The sequence below is a fragment of the Melanotaenia boesemani genome, chromosome 6, assembly GCF_017639745.1.
Source record: "Melanotaenia boesemani isolate fMelBoe1 chromosome 6, fMelBoe1.pri, whole genome shotgun sequence".
Classification (NCBI taxonomy): Eukaryota; Metazoa; Chordata; class Actinopteri; order Atheriniformes; family Melanotaeniidae; genus Melanotaenia; species Melanotaenia boesemani.
In genome coordinates this window covers 6,563,364-6,584,419 of record NC_055687.1, presented here as the reverse complement: position 1 = coordinate 6,584,419, position 21,056 = coordinate 6,563,364, and the positions used below count along the sequence as shown (strand labels likewise).

At 37.2% G+C, this 21,056-nt stretch overlaps 1 protein-coding gene across 9 annotated transcripts in view; it reads left to right on the top strand.

The window, feature by feature from the left end:
• Window positions 1–21,056, top strand: part of syngap1b (synaptic Ras GTPase activating protein 1b) — a 207,054-nt gene that overhangs the window by 177,503 nt on the left and 8,495 nt on the right. For 7 of the 9 annotated variants that reach the window (XM_041987629.1, XM_041987628.1, XM_041987627.1 and 4 more), the window contains 2 exons: window positions 3,863–3,924; window positions 15,271–17,869. In XM_041987629.1, coding sequence (XP_041843563.1) covers window positions 3,863–3,924; window positions 15,271–15,388 — 180 coding nt within the window. In that variant the 3' untranslated portion in view covers window positions 15,389–17,869. Of the gene's footprint in view, window positions 1–3,862; window positions 3,925–12,562; window positions 14,033–15,270; window positions 17,870–21,056 lie in introns of those variants that run through there. The other 2 variants (XR_006010703.1, XM_041987630.1) reach the window with 2 other exon arrangements.

The following is a 21,056-nucleotide window of genomic DNA, read 5'->3' as shown; positions in this document are numbered from 1 at the left end:
AATCTTCCTAAAAAGCTAACATGGAAAATCAAAGGAAAGCCTTACGGGAGATTTCAAGTTGCCCTTCAAAGCTGCAGGAAGGGAATAAGATAATTAAACATGCCAAGAGGAAGAGCTGACAGAGGCTTCATCAGTGTCACACCAGTGATCTTTATTACAGCTAATGTGACCATGATGTATTCTGGGAAAAGCTCAAAAATATATTTAACAGACCTAATGCAGCACAGCACTTCTGAAGTATAAAGTCTACCATCTCTGTGATGGTTACTCATGTATCTCGTGAGCTGTGTTGTCAAATGGATTAAATTTTAAGCTGAGGATGGAGAAGGATGTCAGCCGAATAAATGTTGGCAAATATGGTGAATAAAATATTTTAGCTTTGATGCTGTCCAATTGTAACGAAAGTAAATACAGCATACAACGTATTCTTAATGCAGTATAAGAAATAACCCTGAAAATATTGTCTTTGGATTTGTCATGGTACTTGACATGGATATAACTACAAAAGGGAACTGAGAGCCAGCACACTTCATAAAATAATCAGAAAACGACTATTACATCACATTTAACCAATGTTTGGAGTTTAGAGTAGGGCTGATTAAATTAAAAAGACAATAGAAAAAAATTTGAATACTGCGCAAAACTTAATTTATTTCAGTAATTCCACTTAAAAGAGGACAATATATTAAAGATTTGCAGTACTTTTATTTACAGTCAAGCGAAAGAGAAAATACATCCTAATATACTTCTAAGGTTTTGCGTATGAGGGTATAATCAAAAATGACCTGATCCTTAAAATTGGGTGAATACTACCTCAGATGAACACATTTTACTTATTTTTTATTTAATTAACACTATAATAAAATGCAGAAGCAGTATATAAAAAACTGAGTCCTCCCTCACTGCCTTCACAGGAATTAAGAAGGTAAATACCAGCCAGTCACTGGTGATCAATGCACTTGATTAACTGATAATCATCAGTGTGAGCAACTTTATAAAAGCAGATGTTTTGGCAGTTTGCTGGTCTGGAGCATTCAGCTGTGTGTTGACACAATGCCAAGGAGGAAAGACATCAGCATCATTTTAGAGACCCTTATTTTGTTGAATCCATCATTCTGCAGTGATAAAGCGTAAAATAATTCAAGATAGCTGCAGATCTACCAGGAATCGACATCCCAGTAAGTTAATCAATCAGTCAATCCAATTGAATCACACACACACACGACCACCACCCGACAAACCACCAAAGACCAGAACTCAAACTGACTGGAATCCTGTGGTGGGGCCTTCAGAGAGATGTGCATAGATTAATCAAAGCACCCTTGTAAAGAAGAGTGGACCAGAGTTTCTCCACAACCATATGAGTGACTAGCAACATCATACAGAAAAACATTACTACAAGTTATTACTGCTAAAGGAGCTTCTACGTGCTAAATTAACTTGTGCTTTTATTTAATGTATCATGACTCAGCATTATATGTATTGTACATCTGAGGTTGTATTTACTTGTTTCCAAGACCTGATATGGTTCATATTTTTTCTATTATGTCCTGATATGCACAACAAATGGGGATCATGTTGCTGGAGACAAATTTACAAAGAAAAACATATAAATAAATAACAAAGCTACCAAAGTCAGCAGGATTCATGATCTGGGTATCACAAATGCCCATTTTTGTGGAACCTCTCTCTGCATTGTAAATTTAATAACATATGGATTCAATTAGATTCTGTTGGATGGTTTTTGTTACTGCTTTACAAATGGACACAGAGAGCAGTGGTGGATGAACACGATGAGATGAGGAAATTATTTTTGTGCAGAAAGGCTCCTTTAATCTACATGCAGCTCGCGGTGCCTGGAGGTAAAATAACCAGCAGCTTTGAGTGAGCATTTTGTGAGGCTGTTTTGTCAGAAGATACTGCTTAATTTGTATTTTAGCTTTGGGCTGCTGTCTTCATCACCTCAGCACTTACGGTCCACGGGCCATTATGATGACACTCAGCTTTAATAGGTGAAGCTGCTGCACAGGCTGAGAATGGGAAAGTAAATTAGCAGGGAGTGAGAGGGGATGAGGCATGATGTCGTTGTTTCCTCCGGCCACTGCTACCACCTTCCAAAACAACACCAAACGCTTAATTAGGCTTTGCATAATAACACAGGTGCAGCATGCCATATCCAGCCCCAGCAGCATTACGATGCATAAAAAATAATCATACTCTGCTAAGTTTAACAGACTTTTTAAGATATTATAGCTGCTACTAGAAAGACACAAAGCATTAACTAACTCATGATAAATAAGGTCATTCTCCTCACCAGTGCTTTAGGAAAAGTCTCTTTTTTAAGTATTCATTGGAAAAACAAGTAAATATTTTAAGTTAAAATGTTAAATATTTTAACCATTAGATACTGAAATGCTAAATTTAGCAGGTTAAAAATGGTATTTTCTTTTAAAAATGTGATAATTTCCAGATTAGAAACTTGAACATTTGACATGTTTGTTACATTAAGTTGATAATAGATTATTTTGCTAATTTTCTTTTATTCAATTCAATAAATTTTTATTTGTATAGCACCAATTCAAAAAAAGTTATCTCAAACAGACCCATAAAACCTTTACAGATTCATAAAAACATTATTTCTAGTTAAATGAACCAATGGACTGCATCAAACCTACTCTTCAATAGAATCTAACCATGTATGGGGTGACAGTAGAGAGGAAAAAGTCATTTTAAGGCAAGGGACATTTATTTATATAGCACATTTTATACATAAGGTAACCCAATGTGCTGTACATGATCAAAAGAAACAAAAAAGAGAATATATACAGCGAGTTACATATAATATATATATATATTTAATATTATATATATATATATTCCAATTATTGTTTTTGCATTTTAATTTAAAGTGACTTAAAATGAATGAAAACATAGTTAAGTCACTTGTTTTGAATATTAAACTGCTGTTTTCAAGCAGTTTACATTGGTATGTACATTTTTACACACCATCTTACTGTTGTACTGATGAGTTTTCTTTTTTGGGATTTAGCTGAATCTGGATAAACTTTTGTGTTATGATCTAATCATTGACACGCTTTAGATAAGAAATGTACTTCTAGGTTATAGTTACAGCAGTCACATCCATTTCTCATTCAAATATTAATTCTTTCTTCTGCTGTCATTGTTGGAGTTTTGTGAGTTTGACTTTCCGTGTGTGTGAGGTGATTGTTTATTAAAATAAGGTGAAAAAGAAAAATGATCTATTTGTGTTTTTGTTTGTGTTTTTTGTAAATATGATTCTGGGTTTTCCAGCCATGTTTTTAACCTGACAGAGTTGATAATTGCATGTTTGATATAAGCATGTTTTCTTTTCTTACCTTTCTGAAGCAGGAAACGTGTGAGATGCAGCTGTGAGGGCGATTAATCAGCTGTTTTCACATCCAGATGTCGTTTTGGAGTTGCACGATTTAACGCCTTTTTCTTTCTTCTTGTACTTGCATGACTTCTGTAAATGACGCACTGCATGGCACTGAGCTATTGCATTCAGGCAATTGGATGTCTGACAATCTTATGTGTGTGTTTGCTGTTATACAGTACGTGTATATAAATGTTCACGTGGAAGGATTTTTATCTGTATATTTATGTCCTCGTTTTCTGTTTACTTTGTGTTGTGCATCTTGTATGTATTGTGTGGGTGGCTGTTCCTCAACCTTCACCGATCTTCTGAATCCACCCCTCTTGCACACAAGCTTTCCTGCCGTCTTTTTGCCCCCAGTTTTCTCCTCCTGCCTCTTGCTTTTAGCCCTCCTCTCCTTTCCAAACCTCTCCTCCTATGTTGATGAGATACGGTGATTTCTCTTAGGGGAGGCGTCAGTCCATCCTAGTGCAGCCCCGTCTTGCGCCTGTCCCACCCCGAGTATCCAGGTAATAACAAACCGGCAAACTCTCACTCTCCATCCGTCATTCCTGCCTCTTTTCCACTTCTGCTGTTCTATATGTGCATCCTTGTCCATATGCAGCACCCCTCTGAACTCAATGCAGGCCAACACACTGACAAGCCCACTTTCATTTCCATTCAGCATCAAAATAGACCTGTCACAGAAGTTCCTGATGGATCTGAGGGGCACTCCTCTGTGTTAAAGTGACAACAAAACATTTCAAATATTTAAAGCTGCGCACAGAAAACAGCTGGTAGCTTTTATCTGAAGCCAGCCCTGTGGTACCATAATCATTTACATGTACTTTGCAGAGCTTTGTGTCTTTACACACATGGTCTAAATACGCAGAAACTATTCAGACATCCTTATTCTGCATATAAACAGGAGACAGGTTCAAATAAATCAGTACTATATGCTGCTTTAGCTATTTGTTCCTTCTGCAAAGTGTCAGGCTAACTTTTTCTCTCTATAAAAACTAAGTAGGCAAACAATGTGATTACAGCTAAGGATCATCAGTATGTTCACATGGTGTTAGAAACAGATTAAATTATTGTGTTCAGGTTCATTTATGCTCAACGTTGAATACAGATGCTCGTACGGACGGAGACTTTTGTCCATCCTCTGCATCCATTTGGTGTGTATTTCAGTATATTTTTAGAGCGCTTGCAGATGCGTTAGCCAAACAGAGGAATGCCACTGGAAGTAATGGTGGAAATGTTGCACAGTATAACTTAAATGTGCAACTAAAGCCTGGTACACACATAAAGATTTTTAGGCTGTTTTTGTCCCAATTTTGCCTCTTCCCGACCACAGACGCCAATTATCATTTTGTCTGTGGTGTGTTACGAGCAGATTTGTCCCGATAATCCACTCTGAAACTGCGCTGCCTCTTTCTGAGTGTGTGCGTTATCGTCACCATGTTTGCTGTATTGTTATTGAAACTGACATCAGATCTCAGAAAAGAATTTTCAACTCTACACTGCCCTCTAGTGGATGTATTGCCTAATAGCCATCCCAACATGACACGTACATGTGGAGTATGTGGGCAGCAATGTTTGACAACCTTCAGTACAGCTGTATCTATTCACGTACATAGGGGGAGCATAAATGAGCCCTTAGTCCTAAAATTGGGCAATAGAAGAAGTCAAAACAACAAATGAGGTTGTAACAAGAACAGATAATAATAAAAAAGCATAGCATGTATCCCTTTTATAGAAAAAGTAAAGTATGCAGTACAACTGAAGAGTAACCAAGATCTAAATCTGTCTTTTTTACCACTCGATGTGGTACCAATTGGTCACCATCCCATTCTTTTCCACTGGTATGCTTCTAAGGATAATTTTTTACTGCTTCGCCAGGGATTACTAACCCACTGGAATGAGATAATTAAGCCAGACTTGCACCATGACTGTGATTCCTCTACTTTCCAAATAGCAATATGCAGTTTATACCACACTATGTAATGATGTTGGCTGTCCTTTCACATCTGCGATGTTATAGATGTTTGACACTGCTGATCAGGCCAAAATCACTCATAGGAACTAGAATTAGAATTCAAATTGCCTGGTTATAGACTGTAATTTATGCATGGTTATTATATTAAATAAATAAATATCTAATATTTTTTATATTAATATATTTAAATAAATAAAATGTATTATGATACATATCTTTAGGGGCTTAAAAGAAAAAACAGGAGTTTGGTTTACACATCCAACTAATCAAGGGTCAAATTTCCCTAAAAAAGATACTAACTGTTCATGTATAGCTGGTTTATAAATCAATAGGTGTTCCTTTGTTCAGTTTTAATAGAATATAATACAGAAATACAGTCATGTCCCATCTGCCTCAGCCTGTTGTGCGTGTGTACAGAATACAACAAAAGGCGGGAATCACCTTAGCAACCAGTGATTAAGCAAGTCATTTTCTGTGTGGAGCCTTCCTTTCTAAGTCATTGTTGCCTCTTACGTATTCATTGGGAACTCGTATGTTTGATTTTGAAAATAACTGCCCCCTGAAATTCACAGGAAGCCAAAACTTATTTTAAATACACAACACTACAATTGTTTAAGTTCTCTCATATTTAACAAGCTTGTGAAATGAGCTGTAAAATCAAATAGTTCAAGATTTCTTCACTAATTTTCAATTATTTATTAGTATGTGTCTTTTAGTTACCAGGGATGGGATGCTTGTGTAACTTTTGAAGAAGCACATTTATTAAAGATGAAAGTTTCAGGTGTTTTTATATGGACATCGTGGAGCCTTTCAGTCTCTTTTCCTAGCAGACAAATGGCTAATTATGCACAGTGCCATAACTAATAAAAAGTGCAATGAGTTTTCATTTATTCCACAATAAAGACAAAAGAATTTTAGTTTATTAATTGTTGCGTGGTTGTTTTTCTTGTCACTTTCTCAACACAGTCTTACGTATTTTACGTATTTGCTGGTAACACCAGAACTTTTCTGTGACAGAGCTCTAAGAAGGACTTAGGATTGTCTGAAATCACAAAAGTTGCTTTTTCTCTCTAGATGATTAGATTAGATTTTTAAAAAAGATCGTTACTACAGCAGTTTTTTGTTGTTTGAAGATCTTTGTATCTTTTTAAAGCGTTCTGCAGATAAAAAATAACATTGCTTTGTTCACACACTCATACCCTTTCGGCAAATTGTTTCCATGTCATGCACAGTGACCTTCTGTTTGCATGTGGCAAAATAGAGGATGCCACTGATTCCTCTCAGTCGTTACTAGCTTTCTTTCATTATATTTAATCACCTTTTTTTTTGTCTTAAACTGTATTAGTATTTACTGTAACATGAACACAGTGCATAAACAGGCTGATTTGCTGTAGTTCACATTTTTCTTTTATACCACTTTAAAGAGAAAAAAAATTAGAGAGGATTCACACAATCCATACACTTCTCATGGCTCCATACACCTCAGTTGACATTTGTAAGCAAGACATAATACATGGAACATTTTGGGTGTGTTTGCTGGATAAAAACCTGAATGAAAACAAGCACAAATATGGACCTTTTCGGCATCAGATGTTAAAACATCCCTGTTGACACATCTGTCTGTAAGTCACTGAAATATTTGTGTTTTATTGCTCTCTTTTCCTTGAAACACACCATTTTTTTATTGCCATGCTTTCCTGATTGCATTAGCTTGCATTTCCACTCAAGATTTCCCTCCCACTGCACCCTCTGATAAACAGCAGGAATTATGTGAAATCTCCGTATCTGACCCAATCCTTCCCTGAAGAACACTGATTAGTGTGCACATGTTTCGTGTTTCCTGTGTCTGTCAGTGAGTCTGTGGTTTGGTATTTATGTGTTTGTGTAAGTGTTTGGCACCTGATCATATAATTTGGTTGGGTGACGATGCAGACCAGCTGTTTCTGTGCGTCTGATGATGTCTGACATGCATACTGTGTTTTTTGTTTTTTTGTTTCCGTCTTTTGTTTTTTTTTTATTATTATTGCTTTGCTTTGTCTTTACATTACTGTCAGAGCTCTTCAGTTGGCCAGTAAGTCCATCAGTGATTGCTTTTAGTTTTAATGCCAAACTGAAGCCAATGCTTAAAGCAGGTTTTATTTAAAACATTAAAGTGAAAAAGATTTTCCAGTTTGCTTTAGACATTCACCATCCAAATTGAAATGATTGGAGATTGGAGGAGATGGGTAAGAACTTGTGTTTATGATATTCTCTCTGCATCATTATATACATCCTAACATTTCAGTGCTCCACTCAGTGTTTTGTGTTTCTGTCTCCAATACTGTAATTTTCATTGGCCAACAAAAAGTCACCTAAAAGATCTAATTTGAATGCACCAAGTAAAAAAAATAAAAACTACAGCCACAAAGAGTAAAGCAAGCTTGGTAAGTTTTAAAGGATGTCAGTAAACAATTTGCCATGTGTTTGTTTATCTGCTTGATTTCTGAGTTTAATAAACATGTGTTTTGCTCTACACATGGATATTAAACAGCGCTGCTGGTTTTGTTTGAGCGAAATGAAACGAGTGCCATCGGAGTGGTGTTACTGGCATCCTGTAACTGTTGTAGCTGTTCGTAGCACCGGTTAGCAGCTCAAAGTGTTGTCATTCATTTTGGTTCTGATTGAGAAGAGAAAAGGCTCACTAATGCCCCTCAAAATTGGGGGAAAATTTTTTGTCTTTCATCTTTTCACATTTATTTATTATTGATTTTTTTTCCAAGTGAAATGGAAACACCTTCCACTCACAGTGGACACACCCATTCGATTCAGCTTTATGCAGCGATAATTTGCTTCTTTTGATCATTTGATTCATTTTTTTCTACTGGATCCTTCCTGTCTTTTCCTTCTGCAGCACTTCATTTCACTCATATTACAATATTTCATAGTTCACGTATGTTAGAATAAAAGTAGCATTTAATGCTGTACCTGCAAATGTTCCTGAGATAAACAGCACATATGTCCAAGCTCCCCTGTAAGGCCCTGCAGTGTGAATCAGAGAAATTATTTCCAGACATGCCACACAGCAAATGTGCAAGAGACAATTAATCATTTTCAATTATTTCAAGAGGTTAATACCAACAAACTGATGAAGGACTCTGAATTTTAACTTTCAAAACGCTTCATGATTAAAACATTTTTAGTTCTTCGTGAAGAGTTTCCTGATAGTGTTATTTTTTTCTCAAGAATAACCTTTTCTCCCCGCCATTTCCCCTGTGTGAGTGAAGGTATGCAAACAGACTTTAAAGTTCCCATAAAATGTTTACCAGAGTGAAAAACTCTACAACATAAACCTCTTTCAGATATGCAGTGTGCCTACATCATGTCTGGATGAGCAGTCCTGGACTCTTCCATAATAAATCACAAGGGCAGTCCTAATTAATCTTAATATTTGCAGTCAGTACCTGGTGTTAGTTTTGCATATGAGCTGCTTTTCAGTGGACTTACACATAATTATGTAATTAAATAAGAAGCTGTCAAAATGTTCCAGCAGGGTGGTTTATGCAAGGATCATTTGATGCAGCACTGGAGCTTTTTTTCCAACAGCCCTTTAGCCAGATGAGCCTATAACAATGAGTCCATTTACACAAGCATCAAAATGTGTGGGAGTAACCAGGTTATTGTAATAATTAGATGCATCTGATGCATCTTCGTGCACTTCTGAAATGCAACATTAAAAAAACTCCAGTCTACATTTTCCACTCCATTACTGGATTAAGTAATATGTCACTATGAATATTACATTCTGGCGTAATTCTCAAACTTCCTGTTATTTTCAAAACATCTGATCTTTGTTGAACATGGCGGCACTTTGGACTTCGTGCTATCTGTGCTAATGTGGGAGCTAATAATCTTTCAAAATAGATTACATGAAGGTTTTACTTTGTTTCCAGTCCAATTTTCCACTGCTGCATTCTTGAGAATTTTAAATGGGAGACATTAAAAGATGAGAGTGATGATGTTTTTTGCACATGCACATTTGTAAAAGCATTAAATAAATTAGATATACAGGTCTATATGCACAAATTTGAGCCCGTTTACATGCCCATCACATTCTGAGAACGTGGAGTAAATAACCTTGTGGCTACTAATCCTAGTTTTTCCCCCTGGATGTACACAAATCCAATAACATGTGAAACCAAGAAACCAACCTCACTGCACATAACATCCAAAGTGTGCTGCAGATGCTCCAGAATTCCATCTTTGAGCATCTTTATGGTTGAATTTCCAATAAAATTCCTCTCGTTCTTTTATTTTTCTATTTGCCTTGACAGGCAGTTAAACACTCCCGAAACAGTGACTGAAAAGCAGCTCATTAAAACTATGTGTCAAGCTATGTGAAAAAAAAATCCAGATTGCCCTAGATTTTATAACCACAGAATCATTTGGCAAAATCACCATGGCAACTCAAAGACAAAGTCTGTGCACTAAATTCAGCTGAACTTACTGCACAATAATGCAGAAGTTAGAAGCAGCAGAAGGTAGCAAAAGTTTTTACACCTAGTCCACAGCATCACGGCTTCGATCACACTTTCAGTGAACACGTAGATCTATGCAGTGCGTGTCAACTCAGACAAGGACGGGGGTCCAATGAAAGGGTCAAGTTGAGCTACAACTGAGGCTCAGTCTAACTGTGCTTTAATGGAAGCTGTTAGGAACATTCACATCGGGGTAAATGGTCAGTTTATGTTTTGGTTGCAGGATTTTGCATTCAGAGGTGCTTATTTTAAAAACAAAAAAACGAATGTTTATTTTAGTTTTTATTTAAAAATAAAAAACATAAAAATGCCATACAAGGCATTTTTCCTTTTAACTGTTAAAATGGAATTAAAAATTAGAAAATGTTTTTTGTTTTTTATAGTTTGCTGAACAAAAAATAATCGTATTTTCTGACAGGAAGTGATGGTTTATGGGGGCAAATCACAAAGAGGTCCTATGGTGAGAAAAACTTAGGTTGACAGGTTCAGGTCATAAGGGGGTTTTGCACCAGCATATTGAGGAATTTTATTACCTGAAATTTTATTACCAAGGTAAAATAATTCCTGGTAATCCTGGTGGTTTATGTTTACATTGTAAAGTTCAGATAAATTTATTCTATGGCTGATTTCACTGCTTTGTATGACGGTTGGACTGCTTCAGTTTTTTATAATCTTGTTTCAGTTTCTTTAGCTTTTCTTGGATTTGGTTCTATGTATCCCTATATTCAGCTCTGCCGGGTGGTCGGAGATCCTTCCAGGCCCTTCATCTTTTCCAGTTTCTGATTCAGTCACGCTATAAAGAGCCTGGACCTCATCACCCGTCCACATCTTGTAGCTCCATTTTTTAAACACTCAAAAGAAATTGGAGTTGATTTTTCTGAGCCACACTTGCTCTTATGCACGTATGCAAAAGTGAAGAGTAACCAATCAGAGCTCTTCAGCCCATCAAGGATTCTGGGGAATCTGAAGTCCCACCCCTGTACTAGGTGCTTTTTTCAGGGAAAGTTTTTTATTCAGGAACTGTTGGTGGAATTGAGCCGGGGTTTTTTTTAAATCCCAGGTAAATGAAAAAGTTCTTGTGGTGGAAAAGAAGCTATCGACAGTTTGGTTCGAGTAGAGCAGAGGGCTGAATATTGACTGATCATTTTGTAAGAACTAATTTTGGATGATAAAGTGTTTCTGGAATTAGACTCAAAAATGGTTTTCGGCATGGCAAAGCAAAGCCTGTCATCCATAAAAATTTCTGCACTATGCTTGAAAGTAGGAAGACAAGAGACAAAACAGCTATAAAACACAATATGAAAATACAATGTGTTTTTATTGTAGTTTTATTTTTGTTCCTCAAACTATAAAAGCTAATCAAGGCACATTTAAAATTTCATTTAATCCATCTCAACAGTAATAAGGAAAAAACTTTTAAGGGTTTTCATTAAAACAAAATTCAAATGAAAGCTTGTTTTTAGTTTTACTCACCTCTGAACTATCAAAACATACACTGGCTGACCAATTTCAGTTTAATCCATTTATCTCTGGTCTACAAAAAGGTCCACATTTATAAAGAAACAGAAATTAGAGAGAAAACTTTCATTTAAGCCCAAAGTGTAGGTTAAGTTGACATTTTTTCATAGTTTATTATGGATGAAAATGATATGCTGCAATTGAGGTGCAAGACATACTGTAGACCTTTCCACATCAAATTAGACTTCATGGGAACTTTAATAGAAATAATTAATTAAACTAAAACTGGATAGCTGTTACTTTAAGCAAGTTTTCTTTTTTTTAAGATGAAGCCAAACTTTCACTAAATCACTAACCAAAAGCTCCAACCGAGGACCAGCAGCCAGACGGTGTGTGCAGAGAGGTTTTGGTTGGTAATTGTGACACAGGTTTGGCTTTTAACGCTGCCTTGCTTTTTTAATGCGGCGCTGATCTCTATGTGGCTTGACAATTTTTGCATGTTTTTTTTAGGAATAAGCTGACACTATAGTAAGTGTTAAGATGTTATCTTGTAGAGGTTTTTCTTAGCATTTAAGATAAGCTGGCAGCTCTTGTGAGCACATAAAGATGTAACTGAAAGTGATTGGTGCTCACTTGACTTCCTGACTCTGCCTGACACCTGTCACACGACAAACACCCCTTGCTTCACATCTCAAGAGGATCAGGATCCTGTGACCTCAAGAGTTTTAATTCCCCTTCATCTCCTCTATCTCTGTGTCCCTTTTCCTGTGCTGCCATTTCTACTGGTGTTTGTCATGCATCAACCTCGTAACTCATTGGGCTCTTTCTCTCTTCTCTCTGTCTCCTCTTCCAATCCCTTATCATGTCTTTTCATTTTCTGATTCTTCCTGCTTTTTGCTTTCACCTTTGCTTTTACTCGTGTTCATTCCAACTGATTCTTTCTATTTTTCAATGTTGATATTCCACACTTCAAACCGCATCCTTTTTCTGGTAATTTTCCGTCTCTTTCTAATTTTATGTGACTTTTCTTACTTTGTCCCACCTCTTAAACATTTTATCCTTTATGTGTCATGTTATCTGCCTTGAATGGACATCTTCTATTGCATCCCTCCCATCGTTCATTGAACGGCCTCTCCTACGACCATCTCTGCCTGCTCCCACTCCTCTTTCCCCTCCCCTCTTTCTCTATCTCGCTAGGAGGACCAGCTTTCCTCCCTGGGTTCTGCAGACCCCGGTGTGAAAACTGAAGGTGAAGGGGGAGGAGGAGGAGGAGGACAAGGAGGAGCGGTAACCAACGATCAAGGCCTCAGAGTCTCTTCCTCTGTCACCTCGCCCCACAATGGAGTCCTCCCCCAAACTGTAGACCCTCCCTCCCTACCATCTCCTCATCAACATCCTAGTCAGAATGGAGAGCTCTATGGCAACCAAGCATCCTTCCCCATGACAACCTCACAGGCAACTGGAACCACGGCAACAGCAACTGCAGACATAGTAAAATAAGGGGGAGTAGGTCAAACACATCATCGAGCCAGATCAGAGAGAGATGACACAAAAGGAACCACCGTCCCCATCTTTTTTTTTCTCTCTTTTGCAAGACAAATGCTTTGAAAAAGAAATGGCCATGTGTACCCTTATTGCCCAGGCAAGAGAGAGAGAAACACTGTGTGGGAGATGAATATGAGTCATACAGCAACTGTACAGTACATAACACATTAACGCAACAAAAAAGGGCTCTTTAATGGACATTTACTCTCTTGATGCTCACACAGAGCTTCATATGCTATCAGTCTTGCAGGACAAGATAATGATACCTTGCATACTTTCAATCTGTCAAACAAAGCATTTGACACACAACCCAAGCCGATATGTGAACACCTGCTCTGTGAACTCGTTGACTCCATGATGTAAAGATCAAGCACTATAGAATGTCTTGCACCCAAAGACTTTGTAGTAGCCATTACGAAGTAGGCGCAGTGAGCTATAAACAAGCTCATACTAACCCTTGACTCCCATGGATGTAGATGCATCAATATACCTATTGTGAACACGCCTGGCTGCAATCTGTTTGGGCAGAGATGTGGCAATGTAGTCTGGCTTTCCTAGTGCCTTCGAGTGTTGTTCAACAGGGTTTTAGAGATAACACACGGAGATCCATCTTAGCTTTAGTAAGAGAAATAACTGATGGGCTGACAGCAGAGATTCAAAGACACAATATGGAGTGTCCCAGAGGTTTGAATGGCAGGAGACATTTCTGGGAACGTCTTTTTTTCCTAAGTCTAAGGGACTTCTTGTTTTTCGGACTGAGCTCGTGCAGTTTTTCTCTTCTCAATCTCAGAACCGATATATGATAAACTGGTGCTAAAACAGAAACAAATGGTGCCATTTTCCAAGTCAGCTTTCCATGTGTCTGCCATAGCACTGCCTCTGTCATGAGTCACTCACTGTCAATTCTCTCTCCTGTACTTTGTCTTTGACACCCCTCACCCCTTCTCCACTATGTTCTCTCTGTGTCTCTGTTTGTGTTTTGTGCATCTTGTTTCATGTCTGATGGGGGTTTTGGGGGGTTTCCATTTGTTTTTATTTTCCTTTATTTTGTCATCTTGTTTTTTAAGGCGTTCTCCTCCAATCTCTGGTTCTTGTTTTACAGTAAATCAAAGCAGTGCCCTGGTCATTGTAAGACTGAATTCAGTTGAATTAAACAAATGAAGTCTTTTTCCCCCATTTAGCTTATTTTGGCTTATTTTTATGTTTTAGGGGAAAATGAAAACAGATGACAGGTTAGTTATTGTCCTGTTATAGTTTCACTTTAAGGCATGCAGTGGAGTTTAGCTTCCTTTCCAGTGGAATGTAATAAATCATTGCTTCCAGGTGTAAAAAAAATGATCATATTAACAATTTAAGTTGGCTTAGCATCCCGTCAAGTGCCTGGGATGGATTTACTGAGTACTCTTTGGTCAATACACAAACTTGTCATCAACCAAGAACACCTTGTAAAGCTTTGATTAACACAGTAAGAGTAAACACCACCCCCAATTCTTAAAGATTAATATTAACATCTGTTGTCTGGTTTTTGTATTTTCTTTAGATTTATTTCTTTAAGTAGTTTGATGACAGCATTGAGCCAAATCAAAAGGAGCCATTGAAGTGCAATAACTTTAGAAATATTGTTTGATATGTGTGTGTTTGTGTGTGTATGTTTATTTTTAAATGAAGTCTACAGTTTCTCATGTGTCGGATGCTGAAAACTCAAGTCTTTGAAATGTTTGTAACATGCATTCTCATTGCTTCATTTTGTGTATGAACTGTGTTTCGTAAAGTTTGTCTGTTTTTTTTTTTTGTTTGTTTTGTTTTTCCCCCCCACCTGCCTCACATAGGAGTGTTGCAACAACTCGGCTTGTTAAAATGTGCAGGTGGAAACGGGAGGAATTGAGTTGTTTCAGCTGTGAGTTCTCTGTAGATGCAACACATCATTTATTTTCGCTGTGTCAACATGGCCAGTAGGAGATTATCTTAGATTAGATTCATAGTTAATGTTTAACTGTAGAACAACCATATTTCAATCAGTCTTAACAGATGGCCAGATTGTCTGTTTAGACATCATGCAGGGCCACTTCTTCCTTCTTGTGAATTTACTTGTGGGGAATGTGAATGTTAGATTTAAAGCGGGCTGATGAGGAATGAACATTGCTGTGAAAATACCTCAGTGACTCAGGTAAACAAGCAGTTGCCTCAGAGCTGAACACAAAAACCTATAGAAGAAAAAAGAAATTAATGAAATTTGAGTCGAGTCCAGCTTTGGAGAGACTGCCACCATGCAGATACTCGCTCAACAGCTATGCTTTACCTGATCCAGTACCCTCCCCCCGTTTCTTCTCTCTCTCTGTCTCCCTTTTTTCTCCCCTTAGCCACTCTCAAAGCTTCATGGAGGACAGTGTGGAACCTAATTGGCTGATGCACCATCGGCAGTCTTCAGGGTGGCATGGCCACATGTCCAGAGCCCTCTCTCGTGACGCGATTGGCTGACAAAGGGAGAACTTGGGGCGTTGGTCCCATTCTCTTTGCTCAAAGGATGGTGCAGAGCCCCAGCGGACCATGTAAGGAAATACTTGAGAGGGGGGTGGTTTCACTTTATTTGGGCCTTCTCTCTCTGATTTGATAAAGGGATTTTTTTAATGTGTTTGGCGCCTCGTTCTTGGATCTACATTTTACCTATAAAAGGTGTGCTGGACGTACAGTAGGCCTGTAATGTGTTGGTGAGCCTGCTGAGCATGCAAAGAACGGCTATGCAGCCTGGTCGATCAGCAGAACAGAGGAACACAAAAGGCCAAGGACAGCGTGATGCTCAAGATAAAAGAGAGCAGTGTAAGATGCATTTCAAAGGTGCTTGACTCCTCTTCAAATTTCAATCAAAGCTGATTTACTTTCCAAGCATTTATTTCCCCTCTCTCTATAGCTCTCTTAGTCTTTTTTAAATTACCATTTGATTCCTACTCATTTAATCATCTAGGATCCTAAACATATTATTTAACCACTTCAGTCTCACTCCATCTTAGACACATTTTTAATTATTTATTTATTTTTAGCTCTTCTGTTGGAATCTTATACGGACTTTGGTTTTAAAGGAAATTAAATATGCACAGCCTAATTCAAAAACTGCTTCAAAACAAAACTTTTGCTTCAGTGAAGACTTTGAAACACTGGACCGAATGTTGTTCTTTATATTTCTATGATGGGACTGATTATTCTTACTATAGTATTAGGGGAAAAAACAGAGAAAAGCTCTTCATTAGAAATACTCCAGAGAAGATATTTATTTCTTGATATAGATAGATGCCTCTATCTAATGGAGCAAACCATTTTATATGAACTGAGTTTTCCTACTTAGACAATCTTGTGCAGAGAAGCGTTACCCCGAAGAACTGAGAGAAAAACTTGTGTTTTACCTACTCCTCCTACAAGAGTTTGCACGTTGCTGTGACCCACCCCTACTTTCTTCTTCTTCTTTGGCATTTGAAAGTCTAATGAAAAAATGCAGGAGGATGTCTCCTCCTCCCAGAAAATGGTCACCATGGAGCTCTCCATTTACAGACAATGCAGAAGTGGTCGGATAAGGACGATCTTTCAGCTGTTGGGATTTTTTTGTACTCCACTTTGAATAGCTGTGTGTAGAGTTTTATCTGAGAAGGGGATGAAAACTCTATTTATTTCTACGTAAGGACCCCACTGACACCAGTCCGAGTTGACATCCCTGCCATTTCCACTTCTGACTGGAACGCGTACAGAGAGAGATATGTTAGAGGTCCTGCTGAAATGAGTGAATGTGTTCGTGTGTGTGTGTATGTGTGTCCTGGATAAATCTTTGTGTATATAATGGATATATATGTGTATATATGGTATGTCTATGTGTATATACAGTTTGTTTGTATATGCAGAGTGTACAGTTATTTTTCCTCTAATGTTTCTCTCTCTTTCTATGACTACGTCTTCTCAAGTTACCAATACTGAGGCATGGAAAGGTTTTTACATGTACTGACAGCTATCAGAGGCACTTTCTGTTCAGACTTAGAATATCAGCAAGGTCTGTCACTTATAGCTGCATTCTTGAAGCTCTCTAAAATGAAGCAACTCACTTAAACTTATAAGCTTGCACTCATTTTCTGACCAACTCAAAAAGCTTTTTCTAAGTAGATTTGGGTGACCAAGCAATGTTTGTACATAGTATAGACTAAGACCTTTTTTTTAATTTGCTTTTTGTTTTGATTTTTCCAAGAAACCAACCATTTGCATTTCTTTAAAAATTCAACCTGTTTTGATTTCTTGAGTATCACTTTTAGTTCCTATGATATATGTTTGCAGTGGTTGTCATTTAGACTTATGTATTTATTCCAGCAACCCTTATATATTCCTTGAAATTTTGCTCCCCGAATTCTTCCGCTCATGGAAACGTCAAACCGTTTTATGCAGGTAAACTGGCGAATCCTTCCATGAACGTTACCATCATTACTTAACATTGCTTGTTTTTGTATAGGTCCTTACTAAATAAGTGTGCCTCCCCCCTTATACTCTTTACTAACCTTAAATCCATCTTCTCCACTGGTCATACATCTTCATATCCCTTTGACAAGCCATAGCCCCCCCCCTTCCCCCAAAAAACTCCTCTATTGTTGTTTTGACAGGACAGACATTTGAGGATTTTTGTGTATATTAATGGAAGAGTGGTGTTGAAGAGTGTATTGCAGTTGTATATGGATTTGTTATGAATGTGGATATTCTGATCATTGAATTATTATTGTAATAATGATAATAATTATTGCCTCTTTGATTTTGTTGGATTAATTGCTTTGATGCAGTTGATGATGACACCATTGTTCCTTTTATTCTTTTTCTTTTTTTTTTTTTTTTTTTGGAATTTGAATACACCGAATTTATATTTTTCGGGTGGATGAAACTGGAGATAGAAATACCTTAAATAAATTATTAAATAAAATATAATTAAATTCGTAACATTTTGTGTGTTTGCTTTTGTCCCTTTCAATAAATTGCACATCCATAATGAAATGAGCAAATCTCTGCAACTGCAAAGTCTATTTTAATGTTTTTGGAGTCAAGGGAAAGGGAATATTTCTGAGATTAGTTAAGATGTGTAAATATCAGTATATGTGTTACCGGTGAAGAATAAATTAAGATGGCACATAGCCACCCAAAAGGGTGGAGTTTGGCATGCGGCAATCCGTTGATTGGTCAAAAGCATCATCACTTCCTGTTAGAGTCTGCAATTAGAACAAAGCAGTAATTGTGCCATGTTTGAATATATATGTAGTATATATGTATAATATGTAAAATATGTATATATATTTCTATATATATAGAAAACAGGAAGAAAAAATAGAAACTGAATGTCCACCATTCTCCTCCTTCATTTCTGTGTTGCATTCTGCTTTGTTATAATTCAAGGTAGACGTTGCACCACAATGACATCACACTGTTACATAGCTGATGTATTTATTGCTATCCAGCTGATACGCTGCCTACCAGCAAAGAGTACAATTGGTTGTAGAAACACAACAGAGATCAGTGTTTACAAAACCAAACTGTCCTGTCCAAACCCAGACCTGCTGGTGGAAATGGGATTTTCGTCACCATCTTTTCTCAGCATCCCCTAGTTTGGGGACCTCAGGTTTTAAAAGTTTTAAAGTATCCATCAGTTTCAGACCAAAGGACCAAAGTCTATATCATATTCTTTTGTTGGACTGCATTTCTGAAGACACAGAATTAAACATTTCCTTCTTCCGCACATCTAAATCCTGTTGTATCTCATTCCTCTCAACTAAGAAGCACTATCGGCAAAGAGACAGTGAGCCACAGAGAAGTGCTGGAAGACATCTTCTTTCATTACCACACACACACACACACACACACACAAGTCACTTTATCCTCAGTCAATCCCAGATTCATTAATACACTGTCCAGCTGTGGGAAATACTCATTAGAGCTCCAAATGTGTTGTAATCCCCTGCTGAAAATAGTCCCAAACAAATGGCTCATTTACTCTCATTTAAGTAACATTAGCGCTTGGGATAATTAGCCTTTTTGTTTTTCCATTGAAAACTACATTTGTCACATTTCTAAACATTCTTCATAAATGTCTTTTAAGGAACCAGTTTGATTGATGCTTAATGAGATTTGTATACAGAAGTCACAGTCCAACTCCTTAGGTTTTCGCTTTCTCATGGCTTCTAATGACAGCAATAACAATAAAGAATTTAGCTAGCTTTGTTATTTGAAATAAAGGAAACAACTTTTTGTCCAGAAGTTTGTCAGTTCCTCCAAGTTCCGCTGCATTTTAGGACTGGTCTCAGCATTTATTAACCCATCAGGCATTTTCCTAATTATCCCATTAATTATCTAAAATGTCGAAAATACCTTACATGACCTCATTAAAAACCCATTTTGTCCAATATTTATAATAAGTTACAATTTAATACATGATCAAGAAGCCAAAAATTACTGGAAATTATTTTATCCAAAATTATTAAGAGGTTTGTGAATAAATTGTAATTGTAATAATCTTTATATCTTATTTTATTTGGAGAGGACATTTTTAGGTTATGTGTGCTAAAGTCTTTCTTTCTTTAAATGTTAAAAGCAGAATTTGGTCAAGTCATAAAATTTTGCTGAAGGATTGTTGCTAAGGTTTGATCTTCATCCAAAACTTTCATTATGATGCCTCTGGGGCTAATGAAGGATAGATCAAGGTCGCTGCAACATATTTAGGATTTTGTTAGGTTTTTTTTGTCGTATTTGTTGTCAGAGTGAAGTTGTTAGCATCTTACTGTATTCCAAAAAAAATACAGAAAGTTTAAATTTCTAGAGTCTCTTACATGACCCACATTTGTTCCATTTATAATAACTGTGATCATATGAAGCCTATTAGTTTAAAAAACCAGAGTGCTTTAAAGCTTCTCTTAGATTCAATCTTTCATCTAGAGCTGCATGAGGCAACAATGTTGACGAAAACTCCCCTTAAATCTCCATCAGAACTGGACCAAGGAAGGAAAACCTCCAGCAGAACCAGACCCAAAAAGGATGGCCGTTTGCTTCAACCGGTTAGGGAAAGAGAGGACAGAAAATTGCAGGGAGGTGCTGAGTGCATCATGGGACATCCCCCCTCAGTCTAAGCCTATAACATACTGGTAATTACACATGACTAAAAGGATGGCTAAGGGAGACTAAAACCAGCTCCAACTATAAGCTTTACTAAAAAGGAACATTTAAGCCTGATTTTAAATTTAATTTAACTGAGTTTGAATAATAAACAAATAAATAAAAATCTCAACTTACAGTGATCTGAGCCACCGGTGCCTGGTCTTTTTCACACTGTCTTAAGTGTTGCTGTCAGGGCATCATGACAGCAAATAAATTCTTCTTTATTATGTAACCAAGGTCAGATTTAATACAGATTTAAGTATAGACCATTAATGCTCATTCAGTTCTATGTTTGCATCTAATGTTAGCTCACAGGTAAGTGTTTGCAGCTTGTTACATCCCACTGCTCTCTCATGTGGGTTGCCTACATTTTTATTCTGCTTCTCAGGACTGGGATTATTCTCTTTGCTCGGCACAGCAGATCATTTCTTCACACCCTCCACAGCCAAGGTGCTTTGGGTAAGGCTGGCTTGCAGAATGGGGAAAATGGAAGCTTGAATGAATAAAGCACGGTTGTAATTGTCCTCATCATCCTACAGTTTAGTTTAGTAGCCTGCAGTTCCTCGGGGGGGTTGGGGATAGGGGTTGGCAACTTCTGACTTTGGACAGAGAATAAAAAGTCAGCACACAGTGGAGGAGAAAAAGTCAGTTCAGTCCACAAATCAGCATCTAATATATTTGTGTAATTTCTCAATCCAGTCACACTTAAATAATTCACATGCAATTATGTAAGCAATGCGTGTTGCATTTGCTGTTTCAAACAATGTGCTAAAATGTGCACTGTGTGTGCAAATTAAATAAACTCATTTAATGGGGGAAAAATCCTCATCATCCATCAAAATAAACTTTTTCACTTCAGTTTATACCCTAATCATTCTCTATCTTCCAAAAAGCTGCTCTTTCAATAGCCATCAAACTGAATAGTCATCCCCATTCGACTAACAAAGCTTTCATGGCTTATAAAAAAAATCTATGATTTCTATGA